Here is a 27,113-nt window from a genome sequence, read left to right on the forward strand (position 1 = left end):
TAGCTGGGATTACAGGCACGTGCCACCATGCCCAGCTAATTTTTTGTATTTTTAGTAGAGACAGGGTTTCACCATGTTGACCAGGATGGTCTCGATCTCTTGACCTCGTGATCCACCTGCCTCAGCCTCCCAAAGTGCTGGGATTACAGGCTTGAGCCACTGCGCCCGGCTGCTAAACTGCTTTCTTCAAAGTTCAAACTACTGTTCACCTTCACCAGCCTGGCTGAGAGTTTCAGTTTTACCAGCACTGAATTTTATCTCTGAAATAAAATATTTTGGCTAGTGTAATAAATGAAAATGACTTCGCTGTTATTACTTATAGGTTTCTTCATTTCCACAAAGCAGGATATTCTTCCTCATGATTACTAAAGGGTTGCATTTTCTCTTTTTTTTTTTTCTTTTTTTCTTGTTCATGCCATCTCTACCTAGGTGGGGTTACATTTTCTCTTTAGCAGGAATAAAAGTCTCACAAGCACATTCACAGCCCTTAGCCTCCTCTCCTGTCTCAGAGGGGAGTAATTATTGTTTTCCTTCTCTCTCCCATCCATGAATTAATCAAATATTTATTGAGCCTCTTCAGCATGCCAGGTACTATCTTACACTCTGGGAATACAGTAAGGGAATAAGACAAAGATAGAATCCCTACTCTCAAGGAGTTTACCGTGTAAAGGAAAAGTCCATGTGTTCTCAATATCTGGTTAGAAAGCAGGCAAATTTGCCAAAGGGTTCTCGCCATATTTAGAAACAAGAGACTGTTAAAGAAAAGCATTAACTGAGTATTCATAAGAAACTAAATTAGGAAAATTATGCTGGAGGAACTTTTGATGTACCTACAGAGGGAAAGGGGAAGGTAAGTGCCCAGAGGAGGACACAAAGCAGGAGACAAGCACAGCCACATCTTAGGGACTGTTCAATGATACGCTCCCAATCTGCTTCCTAAACAGCCATCACCAGGGATAGAGAAGTCATCCGGGCGAAATGGAAACTAAGTGATAGGCTGTGTGAGCAGGGCAGGCCTAGGTTAGGGGGTGGCAGATCACAGAATGTTCTGGACACACACAGGGCAGTATGAGAGCTCTAAACTCTTGGAAAGCAAAGGTAAGGAAGCCATGGTGGGGGGCAGGGAAGGAAAAGTGTTGGATACTTAGAGTTCCATTTAGGGTTGTTCCTGCCCACTCCCTTCTTACACAGTACGGTCAGTTATGAGAGATTACTATGACAGCAATAATCCCACTGTACAATCACTACAGTGGGAAACAGAAAAACTCAAAAGACTTAAACATTATTATTATACCATAGCATCCCTGCCTATGATACCACTTGCTATCAAAGTATGAGGACTACATACATTAGTACATGTATGTAGTTTGGTAGCCAGGGCGGGGGTTGGTAAATCTACCCTTTTATTCTCATTGAGGTGTATCATTATACAGAACAGTGCATAAAACATTTATGTATAGCTTAAGGAATAATCACAAGGCAAATATCTATGTAACCACCATCCAAGTCAAAGAAAAAAACAAAACAAAATACTGTCAGCAGCCAGTACCTCCTGTGTGCTCTTCCCCATCCCATCTCCCTCCCTCTGTCCAGGGGTGACCACTGTGTTATGTACGCATTCCTTAAATAGTTTAGTTTTGCCTTTAATGTAATAGAATTGAAATAATATTGGACAGAGTCTTTTGTGAATGACTTTTTGTTCAATATCATCTTTGTAAGATTAATCTATAGTGCTAGGTGTAGTTGTTTATTTTCATTGCCGTTTGCTATTTCATTATATATATATATAATTGTTGTTGTTTTGAGACAGGGTGTCACTCTGTTGCCCAGGCTGGAGTGCAGTGGTGAGATCACAGCTCACTGTAGCCTCGACTTCCTGGGCTCAAGAGATCCTCCTGCCTCAGCTCCACTAGCTGGGACTATAGACATGTGTCAACACACGTTGCTAATTTTTAAATTTCTTTTTGTATTTTTTGTAGAGACAAGATTTTGCCATGTCAAGACAAGGCTAGTCTTGAACTCCTGAGCTCAAGCAATCCAGCAGCCTCAGCCTCCCAAAGTGCCAGGACTACAGGCTTGAGCCACCTCACGTGGCCCTAAATATAAATATCTCACAATTTACTTATCCACTGTATTTTTAATGAACACTTTAGTTGTTTCCTGTTTAAGGTGACTGTGAAGAACACTGCCATGAACAATCCGTACATACCTCTTGGTGCATACATACAAAAGGTTCCTTAGAATGGATCAGAGGATATGTACATTTTCTACTTTGCTATGTATTGCAACTTACTTACAGAGACTTGGTATCAATTAATACTCCTACAAGTAGTGTATATTAGTTCTTATATCTCAAAATCCTTACCAACATCTACTACTGTCATAATTAAATTCACTGCCAATTTAGAATATGCATATAGTATCTTGTATTTTTTATCTAATTTTCCTGATTACCAAAGTGGTTAATTATGTTTTCATGTATTTATTGCCCACTTGGATATCCTCTTTTGTGAAATGCCTTTTGAGCTCTCTGCTCATGTTCTCTGTTGACATATGTTTCTTACTAATTCATAATTAAAAAAAAAAGAGACTAGCTCTGTTGCTCAGGCTAGAGTGCAGTGGCAAGATCATAGCTCACTGCAGCCTCAACCCCTAGGCTCAAGTGATCCTCCTGCCTCATCCTCCCTAAGTGTGAGAATTACAGGCATGAGCCACTGTGCCTGGCCCAAAAGTATTCTTTACATGTTCTTGATACTAGTTCTTTGTTAGTTTTATGTATTACACATATCATCTCCCAATTTATGGCTTGTTTTTACTCTATGGTGACTCCTAATAGTTAGAAATTATTTTACTGTAGTAAAATATCAGTCTTTCTCATTTCTCATCAGCACTTTCTGCTTTTTTTTGGCGGGGGGACAAAGTCTCGCTCTTGTTGCCCAGGCTGGAGTTTAGTGGCAAAATCTTGGCTCACTGCTGGGTTCAAGCAATTCTCTTGCCTCAGCCTTCCCAGTAGCTGGGACTACAGGCACCTGCCACCAAATCTGGCTAACTTTTACATTTTTTTGTAGAGACAGCGTTTTGCCATGTTGCCTAGGCTGGTCGTGAACTTCGGGATCAAGCAATCTACCCACAATGCTGGGATTACAGGCATGAGCCACTATGTCGGCCTTAATATATAATATTATAATAATATATTCACCTTTATACCAACAGTTATAAAACATAATTTTACATATTTTTCTACAGAGGAAGAGCCCACATCGGCAAACATACCTAGAGCCCAAGAAAATCATTAAGTGGCCTTGCTTCATAGCCATACTATTGGTGACGGGGCAGAGCCCTACAAACTAGGGGATAAAACATGTATCCTTCTAATGGTGGATGAGCATATTATCTTCATTTAGAAAAACAGTACATACTGGCTGGGTGCAGTGGCTCACGCCTGTAATCCCAGCACTTTGGGAAGTTAAGGTGGGCAAATCACGAGGTTAAGAGATCAAGACCATCCTGACCAACATGGTAAAATCCCATCTGTACTAAAAATACAAAAATTAGCTGGACGTGGTGGCACACGCCTGTAGTCCCAGCTACTCAGGAGGCTGAGGCAGGAGAATCACTTGAACCCAGAAGGCAGAGGTTGTAGTGAGCCAAGATCATGCCACTGTACCCCAGCCTGGGCAACAAAGCGAGACTCTGTCAGAAAGAAAGAAGAAAGAAAGGAAGGGAGGGAGGGAGAGAGGGAGGGAGGGAGAAAGAAGCAGAGAGAGAAGGAAGGAAGGAAGGAGGAAGGAAGGGAAAAAGAAAGAAAAGAAAGAAAGTATATACCAGGAATATTAATAAATTAATAAAGACTAAATTAATAATCCCCAAGTGCTAATTTCTAATTTAAATAAAAACAGAATTCAAGTAACATTTCCAGGCACCTGTCAGGTACTAGGTGATACAGAGAGAAACAAAAAGAACATACAGCTTCTAGTGTATAAGAGAATATAGATGGTTTGCAAATCATTATAATAGAGAGCAGTGTCACACAAGCACAAGTGTGGTAGCAAGGCTAAGTCATGTCTCACAAAGTTGCAAAACAGGCATTGTTAATTTCAGTTTTTGTAAATGTGGAAAGAAAACTGAAGCACAGAAAAACTGATATCCCAATTGTCAGCCAATATGTCAGGTATCTGAATAGCAGGATTGTGACTCCCAGCCCTGTGCTGTTAACCATCTGCTCTGAAATGGTGCCCACCACACTGTAGATATTCAATAAATTAGACCTGTATTACACTGAAAGAGAAGCAATGCCACCTCAAAGGATCATTAATTTTCTCAGAGCAGCTTTTTAATCTATTTTTATAGCTTAATTGAGGTAAAGTTTATGTATAAAATTTGCCCATTTCAAGTATTTCAAGTATACAATTCAATGATTTTTAGTAACTTTACCAAGTTGTTTAACCATCACTGTATTTTCATTCCCTTATAAGAATGCTCACACCCCATTTTCTGTTCCTCTCCATTCCCACTCCCTGCTCCAGGCAAGCACTAATCTACTTCCTTCCTCTATAAATTTGCCTTGTCTGCACATTTCATACACAAATAACCATACAATATGTGGTCTCTTTCATCTGGTTTCTTTCACTTAACATCATATTTTTGAGATTCATCCATGATGTCGCAGGTGTTGACAGTTTGTTTCTTGTTATTGCTGGATGGCATTCCATCATATTGATATATCACATTTTTGTCTAGCCATTCACAAGTTAATTGACATTTAGGTTGTTTCTAGTTTTTTACTATAATGAATAATGATGCTATGAACATTTGCATGCAAGTTTTTATAAGAACATATATTTTCATTTCTCTTGGGTAGATACTTGGGAGTGAAATTGCTGGGTTGCATGGTAGTTTTATGTTCAATTTTTTGAGAAATTGCCAAACTATATTCCAAAATGGCTGCCACATTTTACCAACACATTCCTATCAGTGGTGTATAACGGTTCCAATTTCTCCACACTCACAGACACTTATTACTGTCTTTTTTATAACAGCCATTCTAGAGGATGTGAAGTAGTATCTCCTTTTTTTTTTTTTTTTTTTTTGAGACAGAATTTTGCTCTTTTTGCCCAGGCTGGAGTGCAATGGCGCAATCTTGGCTCACTGCAACCTCCAACTCTCGGGTTCAAGTGATTCTCCTGCCTCACCCTCCCAAGTAGCTGGAATTACAGGTGCGTGTCACAAAGCCTAATTTTGTATTTTTAGTAGAAACAGGATTTTGCCGTGTTGGCCAGGCTGGTTTTGAACTCCTGACCTCAGGTGATCCACCCGCCTTGGCCTCCCAAAGTGTTGGGATTATAGGTGTGAGCCACTGCACCCAGCCCTCATTATGGTTTTGACTTGCATTTCCCTAGTGATATTAAGCATATTTTCATGTGCTTGTTAGCCATTTGTATATATATTTTGAAGAAATGTCTATTACAAATCCTTTGCCCACATTTCAGTTGGTTAGTTTGTCATCTTATTATTAAGCTTTTGTAAATTCTGGATGTTAATACTTCATTAGATTTGTGTTTTGCCAATATTTTTACCACTCTGTTTTTTGTCTTTGCATTTCTTAATGGCGTCTTTTTATTGATACATAACTGTATATATTTATGGAGTACACATAATGTTTTGATACATGCATACAATATGTAATGATCAAATCAGGATAAGCAGGATATTATCACCTCAAATATTTATCATTTTTGTGTATATGTTGGAAACATTCAAATCTTCTAGCAATTAAAAAATGTATATTATTGATAACGATAGTCATGCTACTCTGCTGTCAAACACTAGAACTTATTCTTTCTAGCTAACTTTATGTTTATACATACTAGCCAACCTCTCTTCACCCTCACCTCCTCATCCTTTGCAGCCTCTGGTAACCATTATTCTACTCTCTTTCTCCATCAGATCAACTGTTTTTAGCTCCCATGAGTAAGCGAGAACATGTGATATTTGTCATTCTGTGCCTGACTTATTTCATTTATCATAATGACCTTTGGTTCCATCCATGTTCCTGCAAATAACAGGATTTAATTCTTTTCTTTATGACTAAATAGAATTCCATTGTGTATATAAACCACATTTTCTTTATCGTTAAAATTGTGAAGTGTGAAAGTTTTGAATTTTGATGAGGTCCATTTTATCAATTTTTCCAAAAACAAATCCTTATATTTAGAGTCAATTGGCTTTTGAAGTGCAAAAGTTTTGAATTTTGAAGAGGTCCATTTTAGCAATTTTTCCAGAAACAAATCCTTATATTTAGAGTCAGCTGATTTTTGACAAATGCAATTCACTAATGAGAAGATTGTCTGAAATTGGACATCCATACATGAAAGGATGAATTTAAACTCTCATTTCATACTATACAAAAAATAACTCAAAATGGCTCATAGACTTAACTACAAGAGTGAAAACAATAAAGCCTTTAGTAAAAAACTTGGAAATTTTCAAAATCCTGAATTAGACAAATATATCTTTCATCTATTCTTGAATTCTTGTGTCGATTAAACATCATATGTACGTGTGTCACGTGTATACTGCAGGTAGATAAAAATATAGCCCCCTTCAGTAAAAATAATAAAATATTTCATTGAGATTGGAGACCAAAATTTGAATTAGCAATTACATGAAAATGTTAAGAGAAGGCCAGGCACAGTGGCTCACCATGTAACCCAGAACCTTGGGAAATCAAGGCAGGCAGATCACTTGAGGTCAGGAGTTCAAGATCAGCCTGGCCAATATGGTGAAAACCCATCTATACTAAAAATACAAAAATTAGCTGAGTGTGGTGGGGTGCACCTGTAGTCCCAGCTATTTGGGAGGCTGGGGCAGGAGAATTGCTTGAACCCAGGAGGTAGAGGTTGCAGTGAGCCAAGATCATGCCATTGCACTCCAGCCTGGGCTTCATAGTGAGACTCTGTCTCAAAAAAAAAAGAAAATTAAAATAAAAGATTAAGAGAAAATAGGCAAACAGTAAGTGGTAACCCAGCCAGAACAGAGCATATAGAACTTAGCAGATAGAACTCAAGACAAAAGCATGCAAATAATGCATTAAACTCTGCTTCAAATACTATGCAATGCATGTACCCATACTTGAGGTTAAAAATTGTGGATTACAGGTAGTCACTGACTGTAGATTAAGATTAGGGAGAAGGCAATCTCCTACAGAAGGGTAAATCTCAATCAATCTAAAGTTAAGGAGGTGCTGTATATGCTAATATTTGCAATGGTATCATAATGCCAACATGAAATTTCTACAGCCCATTATATTCAAGTGTCAGAAGAAAGAAATTACTGAAAAATCTATAAACACAATTCATTTACATGAAAATTTTAGATACAAAGTATCACTTGTAAAGGCACTTTCTTTTATTAAATTTTCTGGATTGTATCTGAAATTGTTAATAACTAATTTTCATAGTCAAATTACCACTTACATCCTCACCAGGGACACAAAAGAATGTGAGCATAAAACTTGGCCACTGTGTTCACGGTGAGTCAGTCAGTGCCTTCCCCTTGTTCCTGGCCTGTGTCTCATCATGGTAACTGCAGGAGACTTTGCCAAAGCAAAATTTGTTTACAAAGTATATTTCCTGGTAGAATTAAAATTGTATTACTTCGTATTAACATTTTAATATCTTGTCATTATTTTCAGGTACCACTGGTTATTTACATACCTACCTCTCCCTCTTAGGAAAGGTTACATGCTTTATTGTTCTTTTTCTTTTTCTTTCTTTTTCTTTTTTCTTTTTTGAGGTGGAGACTTGCTCTGTCACCCAGGCTGGAGTGCAGTGGTATAATCTTGGCTCACTGCAACCCCTGCCTCCTAGGTTCAAGTGATTCCCCTCCCTCAGCCTCCTATAGTAGCTGAGACTACAGGCATGCACCACCATGCCAGGCTAATTTTTTGTATTTTAGTAGAGACCGGGTTTCACTACGTGGTCAGGATGGTCTCGATCTCCAGACCTTGTGATCTGCCCACCTCAGCTTCCCAAAGTGCTGGGATTACAGGCATGAGCCATAGTGCCCAGCCATTTTTTTATTTTTTAAGACAGGGTCTGGCTCTGTTGCCCAGGCCAGAGTGCTGTGGCGGTATCTAGGCTCACTGCAATAGCACCCAGCTAATTTTTGTATTTTTAGTAGAGATGGAGTTTCACTATGTTGCCCAAGCTGATCTCAAACTCCTGAGCTCAAAGGATCTACATGCCTAGGCCTACCTACCAAAGTGCTGGGATTATGGGCATAAACCACTGAGCCTGGCCCTGTTTTATTGTTCTTTAATCCCTTATATTAATTTTTTTTTCTTTTGAGATGGGAGTCTCACTCTGTCACCCAGGCTGGATTACAGTGGCACAATCTTGGCTCACTGCAACTTCTACCTAATGGGTGCAACTGATTCTCGTGCCTCAGCCTCCCAAGTAGATGGGATTACAGGCACATACCACCACTCCCAGCCAGTTTTTGTGTATTTGATAGACACAGGGTTTTGCCATGTTAGCCAGGCTGGTCTCTAACTCCCAACCTCAAGTGATCCGCCCACCTCGGCCTCCCAAAGTGCTGGGATTACAGGCGTGAGCTACCATACCCAGCCATGAATGGTTTTTAAATCATTGCACACATCAGCTGAGTACTGGAACCCTGCCTTACAGCATCTGATAAGGTTCTTAAAACAAACACTCGATATATTTTTGTTGTAATAAAGTAAATCTTAGCTTTTAACACTGTGGGCTTAATAACATATACCATTGGATCAATCAAATTACTAAAATGATATTCTAAGAGAGACATGCAGGTGTGTCATTAATATAATGAAGGCTCATTTTTCAATGCCCAGATCCAAATGCTAACTTGTTTCTTTCCAGGACACCTAGTGACACCATGTTCTTTCATTTATTCTAAAGAGAAGTGGCTTATTCTCTTAAATCAGAGCCTCTATCTAAATCTCCCAGGCAATTTAAAAGCCAAACATTTTACAGTCCAGGAAGAGGTGGACTTAGCTGAGTACAGGCACATAGCAAGAAATGCCCCAAAGAAAGTTAGCCTTATTATCATTGCTGCTGCTGCTAACATATTCTAATAATCACTTATACCTTGAGTAGAAACAATTGACCAGCTCATCAGAATTTCACATTAATTTGAAAGAGGTATGTTATGTAACAAATGAAGACCACTTAATTCTCAATTTGTGGCTAAGTAAACACTGGCAAAGTAGATATGCTATGAAGTTTGCGTATCAGACAATAAAATGTACTCTACAAAAAACAAGTGACATGAAAAAAATTCACAAAGTCTTTTAAAATACTTTCCTTCTTGTCTGAGATATAACCAAGGCTGGTTTTGAGTAGTTTTCTCAAATACTATCTGCAGTGATCTTTTCAGGCAAAGCCCTCCAGCCCTTTGGTTTCCTGAAGCCATGAAGTTCTACCTGGAATCTTTATTTTTTTGCGACAGAGTCTCGCTCTTGTTGTCCCGGCTGGAGTGCAATGATGCAATCTTGGCTCACTGCAACCTCCACCTCCTGGATTCAAACAATTCTCCTGCCTCAGCCTCCCAAATAGCTGGGATTACAGGCACACACCACCACACCCAGCTAATTTTGTATTTTTAATAGAGACGGGGTTTCTCCATGCTGACCAGGCTGGTCTTGAACTCCCAACCTCAGGCAATCCGCCTGCCTCAGCCTCCCAAAGTGCTGGGATTACAGGCATGAGCCACATGCCTGGCCCCACTTGGAATCTTATCTTGGCTTCAGGGCCTGGGCTGGTGCTCTATACTGGAGGAATTTTTAGAAGCCTCAGATGAGTAGCTTATCTGCTCAGTAGTAAATCAGTCATTCTGCTGATCCTGCCCTGCTGTGACCTAGTTTCAGGCACTAAGATTTTATCTAGTTACTCATAACTAAGTCCCTCTCTTGTACCACTAGAAAGTAGATCGTGGATTCATCCGCTGTCATCCATAATCGTAGCCTAGGACCTTGCTTTGTATCCCAGTTAGTTAGAGCCCTACCCACTACCCTGGAACTCCAGTCTTCATGACTGTGTCCCCAGTACTTGCCACTGGATGGCTATGATGCAGACTTCCCTCATGTCTGCATTTCTACTTACTGCCTACTGTCAGTCTCCCCTAGAATGAGGTCCTAGGCTTCAGCTAAATTTCCTATCAACTGTCAGGACTATAAGGACTTTGGTCCTGGTCATCCAAAGATTAATCCATCTCAAGGCTGAGTTCTAATTCTAATAGTAACTCAAGTAATACTCTTACTTTGAAATCTCTCTATTCAAACCAGCCAGCAGTATTAAAAAAAAAAAGTCTCATTAAATATACATGTGATGCTTGAAATGCCAACAGAAAATACCCCATACCTGTCTGAGTGAATCCTGCTTTGTATCCATTAGCTGTCCCATTTTCTGGGGTCACAGTTGACGACACTGAAGAGCTTGGTTTAATAGTTTGGCAAGAAGCAGAGGATTGTCGGCTTCTACATTCTGGAAAAGAGTAAAAATCACATTGTATGAAATGACCAGTGTTCTGTTAAAACAGGTGATGGGGACACAATCTATAAAATCTCTAAATTAAATTGCTGCTCCTTAAGTGGCAGCCACCTCTCTAGAGATTCCCTTCCCCAAGTCTGACTCCAACAGAATATTTAAACTAGTGAACACAGTGCTTTTGTTTGGAAGGCAAATAAATCGTTTCAAAAAAAATTGGACCTTTGTTCCCTACATACTAGTTCCCAGAGGAAAAATACTCATAACCAATAAAGTCATGGTAGTTTAATGGGTAGGACAGAGGTTAACACATCAGTAATTTATGAAAACCTAGTAAGTCTTTCAATACCAGTTAACATCCTACCTGGGATTGGTTTATGTATAAAAAGTAACCTAGGATCTGTCTAAGCTGCCTACAACCTTCTCTTTACAACCTTAATTTAGGTCCAAAAACAGAAGCAAAAAAAATGTGTAGGCAGTAGAGAAAAATTTATGCTCAAATTAATATTATTCTCAGTTCTTATTAAAAGAGCCTATATTCAAAGTGGTATTGATCATGCTATGCCAAGCTTCATTTTAAGCAAACCAGTATTAATGGGCCTCTGGCATATTGTAATAGCACTTTGTACTGATTCAGTTAGAAAGTAAATACTAGGACAGCCTGTGGGACTGTTAACTTCCAACAAAATTTTACACTATTAGTCTCGAAAAGTAGCATGTGAAAAAGGAATATAAATGATTATATATGACAAAGTTAATTATAGATGGTTTTTTAGAATATCTCCAAGTTTATTGGATACATACAAGGACTGGAAGCAGTTTTCTGTAACTTTCTATGCTACGGCTTTCTATGAAGAGCTATTGTATTCTAGCCTAAGAGCGTATCTCCAATATGTATACATACGTGTATATTGCTATTATGTGTACATACATATAATTTCAGTTCCAAAATAGCAACTGTTATAAACGTGAGGCTTCTTTAACAAATGTCATTCTTTATTAGGAAGAAGAGGCCAGGCATGGTGGCTCATCCCTGTAATGCTACCACTTTGAGAGGCCAAAGTGGGTGGATCACTTCAGCTTGAGATCAGCCCGGGCAACATGACAAAATCCTATCCCTACAAAAAATAAAAAATTTAGCCAGGCATGGTGATGTTCGTCTGTAGTCCCAGCTACTTGGGAGACTGAGGTGGGAGGATCACTTGAGCCCAGGGTGAGGGAGGTTGCAGTGAGCCACTGTACTCTAGCCTGGGCAACAGAGTGAGATCCTGTCTCAAAAAGAAAAAAAAAAAAAAGAAAGAAGAATTGCCACTGAGTACTAAGAAGTTAAAAATATTTTATACAGCCAAAACAAGGCTAAAGAAGGAAATTAAAAGGGAGGGAGGTGATGTCTGTCCTATTTTTATCATTTTCTTAGGATTTATGACATTCAAATGATTTTTATGAGAAAAATCCTTTAATAGGATAAAGTGTTTTTTTTTCGTTTGTTTGTTTTTTACGAAAAACCAGGGGAAAGTGCAAACGCAGTTCCCCACTACCACAAATTATGCAGTTGAGTTTTCCACATTTGGGAAAATCACATCTGGAGTGCAATGGATAAGCCTTGCCCTGGGAAAACCACCTTCCTGATCATGGTATCTCTCCTGCCAGTTAAGTATGGGATAAAGACTTATCTATAATTCCCCATCTTATGATTTAGTGGTCACAAGCTTTAAGTTCTAATGATACCTGTCTTGGAATATGTACCCATTTCCTAAAGAACCATATAATACTACTTCAAAGGTAACCAAGAGAAATTAAGGTGAATGGCTTAGAAATAAATCTGCAGTTGTAATTTGGAATATGATGCTGTTTTTCATAGTCAGACAAAAATCTTGTGTATACATCACATAGAAACATTAAAGATAAATAACAAATGGAGAAAAAAATCTCAGCATCTAAGAAACTGATCAATAGAATAATAAATACTTTTTTTCTTTAACACAGTGAAGAGAACTTCTGTCAATTCCTATCAAGCACATGAAGATGTGAAGTTTCAACTGGATTCATTTTTATAAATAAGTTCTTTCTAATATATAAGAAATAACACTTTGCCAACTTAATAGTGTATTTTCCCAGGTTATTATGAAGAGAACGTTAATGTTTATTCTAAGTATGTTTAGGTCTAGTTAAAATAGAAAAAATGCTGGAGAACCTCCAAAGAAATTAAACAGAGAAAAAAGGATCTGTCACCCTGAGGTCCTCTCTAAACGATGAAAGAGCTAGAAAGAGTCCATTTTTGCCCTTGAAAGCTGTACTCCTTTCCCAAGAGACAAATACAGAAACATGCACTTTCCTTTATTTATTTATTTAGAGGTGAAGTCTCGCTCTGTCACCAGGCTGGAGCACAGTGGTGAGATCTCTGCTCACCGCAACCTCCATCTCCCCAGGTTCAAGCAATTCTCCTGCCTCAGCCTCCCAAGTAGCCAGGATTACAGGTGCGCACCACCACCCCTGGCTAATTTTGTATTTTTAGTAGAGACAGGCTTTCACCATGTTGGCCAGGATGGTCTCAATATCTTGACCTCATGATCTGCCCGCCTCGGCCTCCCAAAGTGCTGGGATTACAGGCATGAGCCACTGTGCCCGGCCAACATGCACTTTCCTAAACTTGAATTGTCTCTGTTAAAAATAGTAAGGGCCAAGCCAAATAATCTACCAGAAGGCTTTACATTTTTGTATATCCTTCTGAACTTGAGATATTTATCAGTATCGCACCTGAACCCTGAACCTTGTATGGTTCACTTGTCACCATTGTAAAATCTCCATTCCCTCCCCTTTTCTTCCTGGAAATTGACTACCTTTCCAGCAGATAAGAGGTCCCTTAGAAAGCACACCCTGGGAGCTTCTGACTAGGTAGTACTTTAAGTGCTTCTGCTTCTTTGGCTGAGTGGTGAGCTTCAAGTTAATGTGGTTTGAAAATTCCGTGAAATATCGAAATCCTCTTTCTCCGCAACCAATACAATTTCCAGAAAACCCTGAAGTGATGAAAACCAATGTTACTAATGGCCTTGTAAGTTGATACAATACTTTTACGTATTAAAAAGCATAAAACATTCACATTCTTTGCCCCAAAAAGGTCTCAATTTCAAGGAAATAATTCAGAGGGAAAAAAACCAGGTACACATTTTTTTAGCAGTTATTTTATAACAGTGAAAGACTGGAAATAATTTAAATGCTGCTCTAAAAAAATAATGGATAAGAAAATAGAGTAGATAAATATAGTAATGGTTAAGGAAATAGAGCACATAATATAATAAAAAGCTTGGCTCTAGAATGTCTATTATTTCTTCTCCACATACTCCTTCTTAGAGAACCTGCGTCTTCACCCTGGTTCTCTACCCTCTCTACCACTTGAACTTACCTCCATGGCCACAGCTGGTGAGCCTGTGCCTCATCATCTGACTCAGTCTGGGACAGTCAGACTCTCTGTCTTGGAATTTTGAAATAAATATAAAAAGTCAGGCAGTGTACTGGAGGCTGGATTTGTAAGGGTTTATAGAATTGGAATCCAAATTAGGGCTATGTCAGCCACATGTAAGCTAAGGTAGTATGGGAACCAAGAACCATGAAGAGAAAGCTGATCTGTGAAGAGGATAGCAGAGCACGGGCTAGACGTGCAAATTCAGGGCTTTGTCAGCTTCAAGTTTCTGTGAGATTTAGCTACACTTTCCAACAGAGTTCCTTGAGATTCCCATTTCCCCTTTTCTAACACTTCTTTATTTATACTAGCTTATTATTCCTTTAGATGTAATATCTGAATAATTCCTCACTCAGACAAATCAAACGAAATAAAAACTTTGGTGATCTGGTGGGAACAGGGGACATGGAAACAAGAATAAACAGAGAAAACTGGAAGGATGAAAAGCTGCGCCTTGCTTTACTGAAAATCAACTTTTCTGGCCGGGCACAGTGGCTCACGCCTGTAACCCCAGCACTTTGGAAGGCTCCCAGCCTGGTCAACATGGTGAAATCCCATCTCTACTAAAAATACAAAAATTAGCTGGGCATGGTGGCACGTGCCTATCATCCCAGCTACTCAGGAGGCTGAAGCAGGAGAATCACTTGAACCCAAGATGTGGAGGTTGCAGTGAGCTGAGATGGCGCCACTGTACTCCAGCCTGGGCAACAAGAGTGAAACTTTGTCTTAGGAAAAAAAATCAGCTTTCAGTCCCCCTTAATACACAGAGTAAAAGCAGACAGTAAGAGAGTGAGTTCTTCTAGTTGTGTCTGATGAGGACATAACATATTTACTATTATACAGATTAACAGGACAAAAATGTTGTAATAAGAAAGGTCATTCCATATTGTATAAAGGCAATATCTCTATACGTAAATAACTGAAAACAAATTCACTGATGAAGTGATATACTTTTTTCAGACCCCTAAACCAACGTGTGTGTGTGTGTGTGTGTATTGTTTTGTTTTGTTTTGAGACGAAGTCTCGCTCTGTTGCCCAGGCTGGAGTTCAATGGCATGATCTTGGCTCACTGCAACCTCCCCTTTCCAGGTTCAAGCAATTCTCCTACCTCAGCCTCCCAAGTAGCTGAGATTACAGGCAGACACCAACACACCCAGCTAATTTTTTTGTATTTTTAGTAGAGACGGGGTTTCACCATTTTGTCCAGGCTGGTCTTGAACTCCTGATCTTGTGATCCGCTTGCCTCAGCCTCCCAAAATGCTGGGATTACAAGTGTGAGCCACCATGCCCGGCCTCAATCTGATATATATTTATAATTAACAAAGATACATAAAAGCCTGGGTGTGGTGGCTCACGCTTTTAATCCAAGCACTTTGGGAAGTTGAGGCGGGAAGATCACAAGGTCAGGAGATCAAAACCATCCTGGCTAACATGGTGAAACCCCGTCTCTACTAAAAAAAATATACACAAAAAATTAGCTGGGCATGGTGGCATGCGCCTGTAGTTCCAGCTGTGTGGGAGGCTGAGGCAGGAGAATCACTTGAACTCAGGAGGCAGAGGTTGCAATGAGCTGAGATCGCGCCACTGCACTCTAGCCTGGGCGACAGAGCAAGACTCCATCTCAAAAAAATTTAATAAATAAATAAGTAAATAAAGATATATAAATAGAGAAGAGAAAAGCCACAAGGATTAAAGATAGCCTATCTCACAATATCCTAATCTCAGAATGCTAACCATCAATTCAAAGCATTTATAAACAGGAAGTCCAGCTTATTATTATTTAATCCACAACTATTTATTGAGCATCTACCTATATGCTAGGCATTCTCCTAAACACTGAGGAAACAGTGGTGAAAAACAGATATTCATAACCTCTGGTCGATTACATAGAATTAATACTTTATTATTGCCGCTTTATAGACATGTAAAGAATTGTATAAATGACTTAAAATATATTCAGAGATGGATTATATTTGAGAGCAAACAATTGTATAAATGACTTAAAATATATTCGGAGATGGAGTATATTTGATTATTTGGCTAATACCTTAAAGTAGTAGCCCCTCCCCCCAAAAAAAGGTTGCCAGTGGCTGCCTAGGTTGCCAAACTCATCCATCCATCGATCCATCCATCCATCCATCCATCCATCCATCCATCCATCCACCCACCCACCCACCCATCCATCCATCCATCCATGCATCCAACAAATACTGTACTCTATTATGTGCTAGAGACTATTGTAGGCACCAGGTTTTTTAGCACTGAACAAAGCAAACAAAGCCCCTGTCTTTGTGGAAATTACATTCTGGTCTGATCATTGCACCTTCCTGGAAAACTGCCTGACCTGTGAAGTAGATATGCCATACCCAAGACACAGAAAAAAGCTACAAGAACCTTTCAGTCAAAATAATCAAGAACAGTGCCAAAACATGAAGCTTTTAACTGATAGGCCCAAGTGGTTTAGAAAAGATTAGTGTGAGAATTAGAATTAACAAAGTACTGACGTTGAGTGTGATCGTTTATCTTTTCCTCTATTTGGAGGTGAAAAGCAAGAGTATGAAGAGGAAGAAAAGCCATGGGTCTGAATAATCTGCAAAGGAGAGGATCTTCACATTAATAATAAGTTAATAATATAAAAGAGTTAGAATCCTAGAGTCTATTTTAAAAACTCTTATGATTTCAGCATTAGCCTTCCTTCAAGGGAGATTTTATCTGCTTAACATTCTTGTCATTGAAAACAAAAAATAATACCACTCGCAGCCAAATTACCTTCTAGTTTTTCTGGCAATCAAATCTTCCAATTGCACGGTAGATTTGGGGCATAGGCACTACCAACTGGATCAATATATGTTTAAATCAATTCCCCCACAGTATTTGGAATCTGCATAATTTACATTAAAATTTAGACAAAGTGATATCGGAATCCTTAGGAGTTCTAGAATAGTGGAAGCTTAAACATTTTTTCCCACTATATTTTACTGCATATAAAAATCATCCACTTTAAGAAATACTGGATGAATATTAGTTTTTGGACAATAGAGTACTAAACATGTAAAAATCTCAACAATGTGCTTATTTAAGAAAAACCTGACATTTTGTTGCTACACTGCACTTTTACATGGAGAAGTGGTAAGTGAAAAATTATGTCCACTTACAAGGCTGGAGAAAGTTAGCAAGCTTCCAAGTCTGTAAGGGTACTTAATATAATACAACAGTAAAATAACTACCATTTGAAGAGCAAATACTATGTACCAAGCACTGTGCTGGGTGGGTACTTTAAAGACATCATCTCATTTGATCTTTATGACTCCACAAGGTAGGTGTTAATGGCCCCATTATATGCATGGACAATCTAAGACTTTAAGTTCTTAAAATACTAAACTTAAAGTGCTGAAGTTCTTAAAGTGCTAAGTGACAAATCTGGGATTTGAACACAGCTCTGATTCCAAAGCCCATGGTCTTTGGTCTCACTTCTGATTTCTAAGGATTATGAAGTCTATTATTCTGATGGTGTTTTCTCTGTCTTTTCCATGACATATTCTAAGAGGATCCTCTAGTTACAAAAAATCATTAAACAAAAAATGCATTATGAGAGATTTTCATCGTCTACAGTCAGAGCCACACCTGAACTGCTTCATTAGATGAGACTATAATGCTTTTCAAATGCTAAAAAGTTTTCTGAAGTTGTTCTACTATAGTCTACGAGGTAGTAAGCTCTGTGAGGAATAGGACTGTGTCTTATAATTGCTGTGTTCCTACATCAGAGCCTAGTCTGATTTCTTTCATTTTGAATAAATACTGCTGAATGAAAAAATGAATAGTTGGACCTTCTTTCTATTTTAGTCCAGCATATTAGATTTATCATTAGACTTCTATATTAAACCATCTGCTCAATTTCACTAAAACAAAGTGAAAAGTTTTTTTTTCAATGAGAGCCTTATGAAAAATGAAAATTACCATTTCTTTCCCTATGAACCATGAGAAGCCTTTAAACTATAAGGAACTTCTATGAGGCATATGCAGGGTTACTTTCTGGCTCAAGATATTGATCAGTGTATTGCTAGACTTTCTGATGACACTATATAACTAGGAAGAATGTATCAGACAACAAAAATAAATACACATCATGATCAATGCAATATTTGAATTCACTGACCTGTTTTTTCCTTTTTACTGATATTTGTGCCTAAAACATGATTTCATCTATAGTAAGAAAAATTCTGAGAAACAAAAACAACAGTAGAGAAATGCAGCAGTAAAAAAGCAACAAATCTCATGTGTTTTCTTATCTTTTTAATCATTTAAAATAAAATAAATCAAGTCTGTTATTTCCTATGATATAGGGAAGCTATGTTGTGAAAAAGCCCAGACTCTAACAACAGAAAGCAAAATAATTCTAAGATAAAGTCATTTACATTTTATATCATATAGAGGTATAAAGATATATAGTCCTAGTTATTTTGGTTGAACTAATGTTAAATATAAAGTGAGAATCACATCACCTAAGTATAGCTAGAAATAATGGGTGGTATGGAAAAACAACAAATAATCTACCAAGGGAATAATCCACAGATGCATAATTAAGAGTTGACTTGATATCAGGTCCAAATCAATGACTAGAGAGATTAAATTCTCTTTTCTTTGTAAAATATTAGTTTTTGATAAATTGCATGCTTTTAAAAAATGCCAGGTCAAAAAAGTCATTTATTTAAGGTAAGTGTGTTCAGAATGAATAAAAATGAAAAGGCCAGAGTGTTGGTTCATGCCTGTAATCCTAGCACTTTGGGAGCCCAAGGCAGGCAGATCACCTGAGGTCAGAAGTTTGAGACCAGCCTGGCCAACATGGTAAAACCCTGTCTCTACTAAAAATAAAAAAATTAGCAGGGCGCAGTGGTGGGCGCCTAAAATTCCAGCTACTCAGGAGGCTGAGGCAGGAGTATTACTTGAACCCAGGAGGCAGAAGTTGCAGCAAGCCAAGATTGTGCCACTGCACTTTAGCCTGGGTGACAAGAGCAAAACTCCATCTCAAAAAAGAAAAAAAAATTTAAAGAAATTACTAAAAGAAAAAAAGATCTCATAATTGAACTAAACCATCGCTCCATTTCACTATATAATCCCCAAATGATCGTTTGGTATATTTTAAAAAATTAACTCCCTCATCTTGGAAGGTATTTTATAGGCATGAAATACTCACCTAAAAGTGCATTTTTCCCGTTATCATCTGGTAGGAATCGCTTGTCAACAGCACAAACTAGGATGTGTTCAGGCAGATTGGGAGACTTGGCCCCCACCAGGAGGAATCCTGCTGGAATGTCAATTTGTTCCATACACAGTGATACCAAACGCAAATCCTTTCCTGCTTGACAAAAACCTAAAAACCAGTTTTTAAAAAAAGGATACAGTGAAATGTTTAGTGAGATTATATCTCCTTATCACTCATTTGTAGAGTAGATTTATTTGTGGGAATCACTATTAAGGACTAAATTAAAGCCCATATACTCCAACCAGAAGAAAAATCTATCAAGTGTGGCCCTCTGAACAAGCTGAAAAGACACTGAAAGGAAATATTTCCATCTGCTTCAGTCAAAAACTTTATATTTTCTGGTTCACAAGTGAGGCAATGATGAATACACAACAAACTCTGAAACCCATGTAATTTTTATGTACATGTAATACAATGATTTTACTTCGAATGCAAATTCACTTCTCTAAATGGGGACAATGTCAGAATAGAGATACTCTTTTTTTCACTGAGGAAGAGACTGAAGCTCAGAATTTGGGTGACTCCTAGATGAACAGACCAGAACTGTTAGAGTATTTCACTTTTTACCATGACTTGACATGACAGGACAAAATGCAATAAAATCTTACATAACCGCTTTGTATATCACAATGTATTATTGTATTAATTCATCAGTTGATGATTTATTAAACAAACATTTACAACAGATGCTGTCCTAGACCAGGAGATATACAATTGAACAAAATATATCTTCTTCCAAGAACTCACATTATAGTCAATTGGAAGAAGGTATAAGGAACCAAGAATCACAAAGATAGGGTTACAGGGGATGGCTGCAGTTCTGCTGCAAATCTTCTAGGGAATGATCTGTCTGTACTCTAATCATCTGACTCTCCCAGGGAGTTGTGACACTCCAAACTAGGCGTCCCCAAACTACGGCCTGTGGGCCGCATGCGGCCCCCTGAGGCCATTTATCCGGCCCCCCGCCGCACTTCAGGAAGGGGCACCTCTTTCATTGGTGGTCAGTGAGAGGGGCACAGTATGTGGCAGCCCTCCAACGGTCTGAGGGACAGTGAATTGGCCCCCTGTGTAAAAAGTTTGGGGACGCCTGCTCCAAACTGATGTGGAGCTAGCACCTGATCCAGCTGGGCCACTTTGATAGCCCAACTTTCTGGCCATAGCTGATTGGTCCACCGGTGGACACCTGATATAAGGCCTGTCTGGTTGAGACCCTAGGAAATCTGAACATGGAGGCAGGTAGAGCATGGCTCAGTCTGCTTTGTGGCAGCCCTCTTCCTTGGCCTGGGAGGGAACTCCATCAGCACAGGGAGGAGGCTAAAAGATTGTTCTGGCAATATTTGAGTCCCTGGGCCTGCTGTGTCTGCCTTTCCCATGATTTGGCCATGAAACCTTTTGCTTTGGAATTCTTTCAATAATTTCTTCATTTTCCTAAGCCACTTGGGTTTCTGTCATTTAAAACCAAGAGAGGCTGAATGAAAGTATGACAAACGCTATTTCAGGCCAGGCACAGTGGCTCACACCTGGAATCCCACCACTTTGGGAGGCTGAGGTGGATGGATCACCTGAAGTCGGGAGTTTGAGACCAGCCTGGCCAACACGGTGAAGCCACGTCTCTACTACAAATAAAAAAATAAAAAAATTTTAAAAAAGGCATGGTGGCACATGCCTGTAATCCCAGCTCCCTGGGAGGCTGAGGCAGGAAAATCGCTTGAACCTGGGAGGCGGAGGTTGCAGTGAGCCGAGATCATGCCACTGCACTCCATCCTAGGCAGCAGCATGAAACTTGCTCTCAAAAACAGAAAGAAAAAAAAAATGCTATTTCAGAAAATTTTGGAAGCAAGGAGGACACCTACCTCTCCATACACAAACCCAAGGAGAGCACCATTATCACTGCTCAATAAAAAGTAGGGAAAAACCATGCTAGACTCTCCTAGCATTAATTCATGTTATGATTTTAACCAAGTGTCAACAGATAATTGAATGCCATCAGTTACTGGCATGAGAAAAACAAACAAACAAACAAACAAAAAAAAACATCAAAACATTGGATGAGGCCAGATGCAGTGGCCCATGCCTATAATCCCAGCACTTCGGGAGGCCAAGGAGGGCAGATTGCTTGAGTCCAGGAGCTCAAGACCAGTTTGGGCAACATGGCGAAACCCCATCTCTACAAAAAAATTAGTCAGGCCTGGTGGTGAGTGCTTGTAGTTCCAGCTACCAGGCAGGTTGAGATGGGAGAATCCCTTAAGCCAGGGAGGCAGAGGTTGCAGTGAGCCAAGATTATGCCACTGCAATCCAGCCTGGGCGACAGAGCAAGACCCTGTATACAATTTTCTTAAATAAAAAAATTATAATTTGAATTTTAAAAAATGTATGAAGCTGTGGGGCATATTAAATTTACCCTATTGTTTTGGTCGTTAAACCTCAAAACCTCAAAAGCAAGCCTAATAGAACTCGGAGAAGTCAACAGAAGAAAGAATAAAATGATAAAGAATACAGGGTCAATCAAAGCTTACGGATCCCTCTTTAACAAAAGTCATTTTAAACTCTAAAAGTCAATTTAACTCTAAAAGTTCTTCAATTAAGAAAAAATATAAACACATGAATTCCTCAGCAATTTTAAATGAGTCTGCATTTGTGGTCAAGATATCATCTATGTTTACTTAGAAAATAGTCATTAAACATGTGGGTCATATTACTTAGTTTACAAACATTTTTTGGAGCCTATGGGTACCTGGAATCCTTTGGAAAAAAGAAAAAAAAAACCTCTGCTGTGCCAAACCCTGTTAAGGAACAGGACTCACAGGTTTGGAAGCTGGGAATTGATGATGATGATGATGATGATGATGATAATGATGGCAGCTAAAACTTATGAAGCACTTGCCATAGCCAGGTGCAGTGCTACTATATAGATTATCTTATTTAATCCTCTCAATACTTAAGACAGGTACTATCTCCTTTTCATAGATGGAGAAACTGAGGTTCGTAAAGGTTAGGAAACTTGTCCAAGGTTACATAATGAGTTCAGTAATGCTCGGTGATGTAAGACAGAGGAAGTCTGCCACAGTGAAAACAAAAAGCATACTATTGAACGTGGCAAAAGAGAAGCTAAGAACAATTACAATACATTGCTAAAACTATGAGGGGTGAACACAGACTTTTTCATCAAATTCTAAAATACAAAATTTAGGAGTCATATTAAAGTACTGAAAGAAACACTAATTTATTTTCATCAAAGGAGTTACTAATTTGCAATATAGACAGTAAACACCGGTTTACAGACATAAATCTAGTTCATGGTTGTCCTATTAAAGGAAAGCAGGATGCAGGCCGGGAGTGGTGGTTCACGCCTGTAATCTCAGCACTTTGGGAGGCCAAGGAGGGAAGATCACCTGAGGTCAGGAGTTAGAGACCAGCCTGGCCAACATGGTAAAACTCCGTCTCTACTAAAAATACAAAAATTAGCCAGGCATGGTGGCATATACCTACAATCCCAGCTACTTGGAAGGCTGAGATAGGAGAATGGCTTAAACCTGGGAGGCAGAGGTTACAGTGGGCCAAGATTGTGCCATTGCACCACAGCCCGGGTAAGAAAAGCAAAACTATGTCTCAAAAAAAAAAAAAAAAAAAAAAAAAAAAGGAAGGCAGGATGCCTGGGGAGCTGTCTCTGTCACCAAGCAGTAGTAATGCAATCTTTCTACAATACTGACTCACTCTATATTAGAAAAAGTGAACCAGATGGAACTACACGTCTGTATCAATTTGCAAATTATGTTATGTGGAACCTCAAGATCATCTAATTCAGCATTTTTCAATAAGTGGTAAATTCCCAGGGATTCATAAAAAAAAGTTCCAAGATAGTTGGGAATAAATGAAAATTAAATAGGCATCACTATCAATTTCTAAAAATGAATCAATAGTTTATAAATATCCTACTTTTAAAACAGATGCCCTAAGGGCCTTTCATTTAACACACGTAGGGTTAATGGAAGCCAGCTGACTATTATATGTGTGGTTTTGCCTATCATACAAGTTCAAATTGTTTTCATTTTAAGTCATATGTATTGACATATTGCTTAATTTGTACACATAACAGGCTGTTGGTTAAAGATGGGAAGCTCAGAACTTTCTGTGTTAATAATACAGAAAGAGTAATTTTATAAATGTGCCTAATTTGCTTTGGGGGGAGCATATTTTCAGGGAAATTATAATCTATTTTTAAAAGCTCTTTACTAGATACAAAAGTTAAATTCATTCCCCACACTCACTAAACAAATTAAAAGATTTTATATAAGGCTAGGCATGGTGGCTCATGCCTGTAATCCCAGCACTTTGGGAGGTCAAGGCAGACGGGTTTTAAGGTCAAGAAAAGGAGACCATCCTGGCTGATGGTGAAACCCCATCTGTACTAAAAATACAAAAATTAGCTGGGCGTGGTGACGCATGACTGTAGTCCCAGCCACTCAGGAGGCTGAGGCAGGAGAATCGCTTAAACTGCAGAGGCAGAGGTTGCAGTGAGCCAAGATCATGCTACTGCACTCCAGCCTGGCAACAGAGCAAGACTTCGTCTCAAAAAGAAAAAAAAAAAAAAAAAAAGATTGCCTATAAAATGAATCAGTAAGTTTTTCCATGACACCAAAAAAACAAATGCTAAAAAGGTAAAAATTTAGTGACTATAATCCAATTTGGCTTTTCATACATGAGGAAGAAAACACTACCTCTTTCAACTCTATAGGCAATATAGGCAATGACCTACAAACAGCAGCCTAAAACTCTTCCATTACATAGAGCAAAAATGCAAAAATTATAAAAATTAGCCAGGCATGGTGGCAGGCACCTGTAACCCCAGCTACTTGGGAGACTGAGGCAGGAGAATCACTTGAACCTGGGAGGCAGAGTGAGCCGAGATCATGTCACTGCACTCTGGCCTGGGTGACAGAGCGAGACTTCATCTCAAAAACAAACAAGCAGCCGGGTGTGGTGGCTCACGCCTGTAATCCCAGCACTTTGGGAGGCCGAGGCGGGTGGATCACAAGGTCAAGAGATCGAGACCATCCTGGTCAACATGGTGAAACCCCGTCTCTACTAAAAAATACAAAAAATTAGCTGGGCATGGTGGCACGTGCCTGTAATCCCAGCTACTCAGGAGGCTGAGGCAGGAGAATTGCCTGAACCCAGGAGGCGGAGGTTGCGGTGAGCCAAGATGGCGCCATTGCACTCCAGCCTGGGTAACAAGAGCGAAACTCCGTCTCAAAAAAAAAAAAAAAAAAAGGGCCAGGCACGGTGGCTCACAAGGTCGAGAGATCGAGACTATCCTGGTCAACATGGTGAAACCCCGTCTCTACTAAAAATACAAAAAATTAGCTGGGCATGGTGGCGCGTGCCTGTAATCCCAGCTACTCAGGAGGCTGAGGCAGGAGAATTGCTTGAACCCAGGGGGCGGAGGTTGCGGTGAGCCGAGATCGTGCCATTGCACTCCAGCCTGGGTAACAAGAGTGAAACTCCGTCTCAAAAAAAAAAACAAAACAAAAACAAAAAACAAGCAAACAAAAAAACACCTCTGACTGATATACAGTCATTCATCACTTAATCACATGGATGCATTCTAAGACATGATATCGTTGCTGTGTGTACATCACAGATTGTATTTTCACACACCCAGAAGGCACAGCCTACCACTCACATAGGCTAAATGGTATAGCCTCTTGCCCCTAGTCTACAAACCTGGATAGCATGCTATTGTACTCAATACTCAATATAGGCAGTTGTAACACAATGGTTAAGTATTTGCAGAAAAGGCACAGTGAAAACATGATATAAGAGATAAAAATGACACACCATATAGGGCACTTACCATGAACAAAGCTTGCAGGATTGGAAGTTGCTCTGGATGAGTCAGTGAGTAAGTAATGAGCGAATGTGAAAGCCTAGGACATTCCTGTACACTTTATAAACACTGTACCCTTAGACAACACTAAATTTACTAAAATTTTTTCTTTCTTCAATATAAATTAACCTTAGCTTACTGTAACTTTTTAACGTTTTCAACTTTTAAAAACCTTTTTGACTCATAATAACACTTTTAAAACACAAACATATTGTACAGCTGTATAAGAATGTTTTCTTTCTTATGTCTTTATTCTATAAGGGTTTTTTGTATTGAAACTTTTTTTTTTTTTTTACTTTTTAAACTTTTTTGTTAAAAACTAAGGCACAAGCACACACATTAGCCTAGGCCTACAAAGGGTCAGGATCATCAAGATCACTGTCTTCCACCTCCATGTCTTGTCCCACTGGAAGGTCTTCAGGGCAATAACATGCTTGGAGTTGTCATCTCCTATGACAATAATGCCATCTTCTGGAATACCTCCTGAAGTACTCGACCAAGGCTGTTTTACAGTACACATTTTGTTTTAATAAGTAGGAGTGCACTCTAAAATGACATAGTCATTTATTTTTTAATTTTTTTTTTTTTTTTTTTAGACAGAGTCTTACTCTGTCACCAGGCTGGAGTGGAGTTCAGTGGTGCGATCTCAGCTCACTGCAACCTCTGCCTCCCAAGTTCGAGTGATTCTCCTGCCTCAGCCTCCTGAGCAGCCAGGACTACAGGCACGCAACAGCAAATTTTTGTATTTTTAGTAGAGACGGGGTTTCACCATGTTGGCCAGAATGGTCTCGATCTCTCAACCCCATAATCCACCTGCCTCAGCCTCCCAAAGTGCTGGGATTACAGGTGTGAGCCACCACACCTGGCCCATAGTCGCTTATTACCTAGTATTATGTGTTACACCTAATTCTATGTGCTGTACTATTATATGACTGGCAGTGCAGATTTCTTTACATCAGCATCACCACAAACACATGAGTAATGCATTGCACTGCTTTAGGATGGCTACAATGTCATCAGGCAACAGACATTTTTCAGCTTTGGAACCTATAGGACCAACGTTGTATATGCAGTCAGTCATTGACTGAAATGGTGTTATTTGGCGCATGACTGTATACTGTTTCACCTCCCTCTAGTCTAATGAAGAACTCTCCTATGAATTCTTCCTTGCCAATTTTTGCTGGGTCCTGTCACTTGACTTCCCTGTGGCCTTTTCAGATTGACTTCTGAGCATCATTCGATACATCAGCCCCTGCCAGCCATTGACTGTGTTGGTATTCACCTATTTCATACTTGCTAATGAGTCCTTAAAATTGAAGTGTTGGCAAGCCGCAAAAGTAATCCATGCTCACAGTCTGACATTTCTGTTGAGATTTCTCAAGCAATACATTGCGAAAGGGAGCCTAAGAGGGAAAAGTTACAATTTTGGTCAGGGCTAAAGAGGGATACAGCAGGGAAGGCACAGTTAGTGTGGAGAAGGCCTGAAGAAAGCAGGATTTTCTAGGGAAGACAGATTATATCTTTGGAGCAATTTCTGTGGCAAAATGAAAACCACACAGTCTGCACAAATAGTTTTTAGTACTACAATCTTTGAGGGTTTTCTCACTTATGTTATGAGGACACCTAGAGGTCAAAAGCAATAATTATTAAACAATTACTATATTCTACAAGACGTGTGTTTCTAGCCTCCTTCACAAAAAAAATGTCAAGAGGTAGGCCAGGCACGGTGGCTCAAGCCTGTAATCCCAGCACTTTGGGAGGCCGAGGCGGGTGGATCACGAGGTCAAGAGATCAAGACCATCCTGGTCAACATGGTGAAACCCCGTCTCCACTAAAAATACAAAAAATTAGCTGGGCATGGTGGCACGTGCCTGTAATCCCAGCTACTCAGGAGGCTGAGGCAGGAGAATTGCCTGAACCCAGGAGGCGGAGGTTGCGGTGAGCCGAGATCGTGCCATTGTACTCCAGCCTGGGTAA

At 39.3% G+C, this 27,113-nt stretch overlaps 1 protein-coding gene and 1 pseudogene across 4 annotated transcripts in view; both read right to left on the bottom strand.

The window, feature by feature from the left end:
• The window catches only part of GREB1L (GREB1 like retinoic acid receptor coactivator), a 316,336-nt gene that overhangs the window by 123,092 nt on the left and 166,131 nt on the right, over nucleotides 1-27,113 (bottom strand). For all 4 annotated transcript variants that reach the window (XM_003924788.4, XM_074383696.1, XM_074383697.1 and 1 more), the window contains 3 exons: nucleotides 19,181-19,357; nucleotides 13,367-13,543; nucleotides 10,401-10,523 (listed from right to left, as the gene is read on the bottom strand). In XM_003924788.4, the coding sequence (XP_003924837.1) occupies nucleotides 10,401-10,523; nucleotides 13,367-13,543; nucleotides 19,181-19,357 (477 nt within the window). The remainder of the gene's footprint in view (nucleotides 1-10,400; nucleotides 10,524-13,366; nucleotides 13,544-19,180; nucleotides 19,358-27,113) is intronic.
• Nucleotides 12,033-12,184, bottom strand: LOC120361757 (U1 spliceosomal RNA; annotated as a pseudogene).

Source organism: Saimiri boliviensis, chromosome 13 (genome assembly GCF_048565385.1).
Source record: "Saimiri boliviensis isolate mSaiBol1 chromosome 13, mSaiBol1.pri, whole genome shotgun sequence".
NCBI lineage: Eukaryota > Metazoa > Chordata > Mammalia > Primates > Cebidae > Saimiri > Saimiri boliviensis.